The sequence below is a fragment of the Sinocyclocheilus grahami genome, unplaced genomic scaffold (genome assembly GCF_001515645.1).
Source record: "Sinocyclocheilus grahami isolate Dianchi unplaced genomic scaffold, SAMN03320097.WGS_v1.1 scaffold817.1, whole genome shotgun sequence".
Taxonomy (NCBI): Eukaryota; Metazoa; Chordata; class Actinopteri; order Cypriniformes; family Cyprinidae; genus Sinocyclocheilus; species Sinocyclocheilus grahami.
In genome coordinates this window covers 740,066-745,573 of record NW_015505996.1, presented here as the reverse complement: position 1 = coordinate 745,573, position 5,508 = coordinate 740,066, and the positions used below count along the sequence as shown (strand labels likewise).

Genomic DNA, 5,508 nt, shown 5'->3' with positions numbered 1-5,508 from the left:
AGTCAGGAGCAGAACGATGTGATCGCTCGGCTCCGAAGCGAAAAGCTGAATATGCGCTGCACCTGCTGCCTACTTATACTCACGCTGTGATCAGCAGCAGCTGGATGCAATAATCGCATGCCAATGTGCATTGGCTCGTTTAGTTTACACTCGAAGTAGATTGGTCCCTCTAAGCGAGATCCCAATTTCGTCGGTCCTCCGACGTGACGTCGAGAGTGACCGACTGAAAGGGAACCTGGAATTCTCCTGTGCTGCACGTATGCTAACTGTTGGACCTATCGAGAGTGTTTTAAGTGACTTTTCTAAAAATTCACAAATCTACTGTAAATGTGCTCATAGTTAACACCCAAATGTGTTAACTTCACAAAAATATTGAGTTAAACATATAAATTTTTCTCCTAAGATTTTTTTTCCCTCACATTTTCCATCGACTCTATTTAAAAACCCTAAATAGCTACATTTTGAGATATGAGATAAAACAACTAAGGGATAAGTGAGGAGACAGAGTAATCCATCACATTAAGTTGTTCAGGCTAACTGTTTCTGCAAATAACACATGACAAGATGTAAATGAGTAAAACATGTGCAAAGAGGGATGACGATGAGCAGACAAAGTCTGAAAGGTGCTAATGATAAGATACATTCAGAATATTCACATAACCACCCACACACAGCTGTGCAGATATCACACATACACACGCACAATTTATTTCAAATCATTTTAGAGTTTTTAAATGGTGACATCTGTCCTGTTATGTGTTATTTTGTTTCCTTCCCACTGGAAAGTTTAAGTTTAACTTCACTTACCTGCACTTTATGTACAAATCTGTCCCTGGAAGTTAACTAAACATGACAAAACCTTGCTTGGGGGAATTTGAAAATGGTTTAAATGATTTAAAATGATTTTCACACTAAATGATCATTATTTTAATTCTAAAATAGCAAAATATCGGCAGGATTTATCTAATATCTATAATAAATACATTTGCATAAAAATAAAACAACAACAAAAATATAACATTTAAAATAAAAAGTCTTTATCTTGAAGGCTAGTCTGTGTGCATGTGTGCAAAGTGTTCGTTGCATGTGTGTGGTTGTGCCAAGAACTGCATGCCAAGACTTTAAACCAACATGCAATTATACTATTTATTTCATCATCTTTCTCCCATCTCACCTTTCTTTTGCCCTCAATGATAGAGAAGAGTGTTGTGATGGAGGGCCACTTGTTTCTAGGTGGTGGAGGCTTCTCACAGTTCCACAGCACTAAAATCTGAAACCACATTAAAACACATGAGCTGCACTGCACATTTCATGTATACATGTATTCAATGTTAGATTGCAACCTGTTTTTGTAGGTGAGGTGTGAATTATTACAGCCCACATGCAAAAAGTAATCAAAAATTCTCAACAAATCCCATTCTCATTTATTAGTCCTAAAAAGAGGCGTGAGAGCCACTAGAATAATTTACGACAAACTAGAAATTATCAAGAGACTTCTCATTTTTAGTAACTGTGTTAATTAAGGGCATAATGTTAGCTCTTGTGAAAAAACTGTGGTTTACTGTATTGAATGTGTACTTCAGATCTTTTAAAAAAACTGTAGGCATGTCATACTTTGCAATACATTTTCATTTAAATGTAAATGACATGCAATTAAGTGTTCAAAAACATTACATCAATTTTTTATGCAAAAGTTCTTTTTTTAACAAGGTAATACATGATCTGAAAATGTTTTTAATTTAGTAGTTATCTAATATAAACTGAACCGATGCAATGTCAGCTGACAATAAGTTGTTTAAAGTATAGAAACTTTAGGCAAAGGAGCAGTGACCCCTGAGGAACACAGACAGTGAAGCTAACATGATCTGTCACTTATCAGATACCGCGGCCAGACTGAGTGTATGCTAGTTTTGCACAGCCAGATGTTTGACTAGTTTTACATGATTAGTTGCTGCCCACAAACAGGGACATAATAAAAAATGATGTGTGGAAAACCATGTCAAAATTCGTGGGCATTCTAAATGAGTTTGATTCATGCATTGATAATCATTCATCTTGTTCATGATAAGATGCATTAGCCAGGGCTGCAATTATTATACCAACACTTTCCCTCCAGAAAGTAAAAGGAATAGCACATCCAAAATGGAAATCACCTATTCTCTCATATTGTTCCAAACCTATGATTTCATGTATTTGGTATGAGGTTATTATCGTTAAGTAAAGCTAAAACCATAGAAAAATAATAAATAAATAAATAAAAATTAATATTATACTTGAAATAATTGACTTGAAATAAATTTTAACATATAAAAAAGCAACATTTTTAATTTTAAATGTAAGTACTGAAACAACTAAAATTAAATAAACTAAAATGAAAAAAAATATATATATAGTCATATATAAAAAAAATTGATACAATTATTATAGTATATTAGTAAATATATATATGGCAGCTTTCTGTCATTCAGCAAGCGCTCTGTGTGTGTCAGTCTTATTTACTAGGGATGCACCGATACCACTTTTTTCAGTACTCGTCCGATACCGATACTTTTATTTTTGGTACTTGCCGATAAAGAGGACCGATCGCTATAGTTTAGAAAATGGTAATAAAATATTACAAGAACTCAGAGTTAAACTGTGTCAGAACAAATTCATCTTGATAATGTTAGATAATTTTGATAGAAAGGTATGTAATAGATTAAAATCAACCAAAAATTATTCAGACAGCTGATAGTATGACAGTATTTACACAACTATCAATACTTTGTCGGGCAACCTTTAGCCTTAATGACAGCCTGTATTCTCCTGGGCATGCTGTCACCCAGCTTCATGAAAACCTCAACTTCAACTTTTTTCCCAGACTCGGTCTGAATAATTTTTAGACCCAAATTTGTATCAATTTTACTGGTAGTCCACTATATGAAGAATTTTTGGGTGATTTGTCACAGTTTACTTTATTTTGCTATCCTCACTTACATAAATTAACAATAGTGTCCTGCACCCACTAGTAAAAAAAAAAAATATATATATCTGGTCTCTGAATAATTTTTGGTTTGACTGTATATCCTTCGGTTATTTTCACACTTAATTATGCCCATATGCCCGTATTTGACAAGTTTTTGTTACTTTCACTGTTCATTTTTTTGCTCTGTGGTACTTCTTCTTTAATTTAATCCATTGCAGCGGCTTAGTATACTGTAATCACGCGCTTTGCTGTAATAATGCAGGGGACCACTCGCTATAAATTTACTGTGATATTTTCAGAAACAGAAGTCGCGTTTTTTCATCTGAAACGTGCTGCGATTTATATTCCAAAGCCACTCATATAATGCAGAAACGCTCAAGCAAGCAAAACATGCACAACGCATGCAAGTATTTGTACTGATGCAGAATGAGAGGACAGTAGTACAGACTAGCGCATTTCACACAGGCTGTTAGTTTCACTTTCGCCAGAAAGTCGTGTATGCTTAAGGTTGAAAATAGATGATGTTTATAGTGAATGGCCCTATAAATGGTTTTATTTTTACGATTTAGTTTTAATCCAAATGCTATACAGGCAATAATACTGAATGTTTAACATTATATTCATTGCATACATATACTTCGTAGTAGACATCCTTAACTCCTTTCTGCTGTCTGTTGTTCTGTTGTCAGTGTTTCTTTGTTTGAATATGGCTCTTAACACATGCTGTGTTGTATCGGCATTTGGTATCGGGGCATTTTAACGAGTACGAGTACAGGAGACCAGTATCGGGCCCGATACTGATACCAGTATCGGTATCGGTGCATCTCTATTATTTACTGTTGCTTGTCCCGTTGCTGCAGTATCATGCCTAAATCAGTCAGCAAAAGGGCGAGATCAAGCACCGCTATAGACTGTATGTTCATCCCTGTCCTCACTACATCACTGACGGGGATACACACAGTTTATGCATGGTTTGCTTTGGAGCGAAGCACGCTGAGTCAGCTCTCAAGGGCCTTCCTGTCGGGTGCCTCTATGCAGGACATTTGTAACACTGTGGGTTGGTCCACGCAGCTCACGTTTGTGAGGTTCTATGACCTCGATGTTCATGCCACTCCCGGCTCCTCTGTTCTCTCGCCTTAGTTGTGCTCTTCCACACTAGTCAGGGATTTGGAAGTCTGGCGGCGTGGGCATACTTGTTCCCATAGCGTTTTCTGACGCAGGAACGAGACGCTGCGTCTGCCTGCCATACTTCCGGCATCCATGCGAGCGCTTCCTTCATTCTCCAGAAGCAGCTGTTTCCACCGCACATGCTTTTAAGCTTCCTGGTCTCGTGACGTCTTGCCCATTCCATTGGACTGATTACACACGTGATTCAGGACATGGTCATGCTGAAGGCGTTCCCATAGCATTTTCCGACGCAGCTTCTCGTTCCCTCCCACAGATAAAAAACCAAGAACTCTAACCAACAATGTGACCTCCAGCAAACAATCATTGGCAGTGTGAATGGTCCTTAACCTGATGCACACTTTCAAGCATAGATAATAATGGAAGCATTGTCATTGTGTCTCATTATTTGCTCTCATATTCTCACCTGCACACAGAACTTGGACTTGGCGACCGCATGGATCAGTTTGAATATGGGCTGCTGTTGGGACTGTAGAGGTGTGACCGCTTGAATGACGGCTGTAAACTCCTGAGACGGACTCTTACCTGCAGAAATCACAAACGTGGATAGCAGAAACGACTTTAGTGCTTTTGGACAGTCTGTATTTGCTGGTGAATTTCTTTGCTTTAAATCATGAAGCACATAAAAATGCAGTTTTCACACACGGCGAACGGCAGATTAGCCTTTATGAAATCAGTCTTCAGCGGCATCAGCCTCTGGTGTGTAACATCTCTCTGCATTTGTATCAGTTTGCTTTATGGCAGCCGTTCAAAGAGAGCACCTGTTTATCTTTGTTCCTCCGCAGGGATTCGCTTCATTTATCTACGTTTGCTACTGCGACTCCAGAAAGCCGACAGCTACATTAAGTCTCTATTACATCACAATAAGGGTTACTACAAAGAACAAAACAGAACAAGAGAGGATAAAACTAGTAAAATGAATTGATCAAAGCTGTGAAGCTTTTCTGGTTAGGCCGTAAAACAAAAGAGAAGTTCATAATATATCACAGTGACAGTAATTACACTTAGCCAGAACATCTATTATCCCTATTTCCTCTCTGCAGGGATTCAGACTCTACAAAACAAGAACACGCTACCACACGCACAGTGTAAAACACGTGAACAAACAGGCCACACACAGAAACAAACCACACACAAATACACAGAACTACAAACAAGCAAATTCACATGCACTTTTGGTTTGATTTTAAAACAGATTATTTGCAAGTAATGCTAATGGTCCATCCACTAATTGTGGTCACATCTGGAAGTACAGTCAGTCATAAGAGGTCATTTGGTTCACAGTTGAAACACACACACACATACACACACAAACTGGTTTCCATTTTTTGTGGGGACTCTCCATAGGCGTAATGGTT

General features: G+C 37.8%; 1 protein-coding gene across 1 annotated transcript in view; it reads right to left on the bottom strand.

The window, feature by feature from the left end:
• Positions 1-528: 528 nt before the first annotated feature.
• Positions 529-5,508, bottom strand: part of LOC107562300 (exostosin-1-like) — a 279,927-nt gene continuing 274,947 nt past the window's right edge. Inside the window, exons 6-8 of the mRNA XM_016246931.1 lie at positions 4,557-4,675; positions 1,175-1,270; positions 529-543 (exon numbers count right to left, since the gene is read on the bottom strand). Coding sequence (XP_016102417.1) covers positions 529-543; positions 1,175-1,270; positions 4,557-4,675 — 230 coding nt within the window. The remainder of the gene's footprint in view (positions 544-1,174; positions 1,271-4,556; positions 4,676-5,508) is intronic.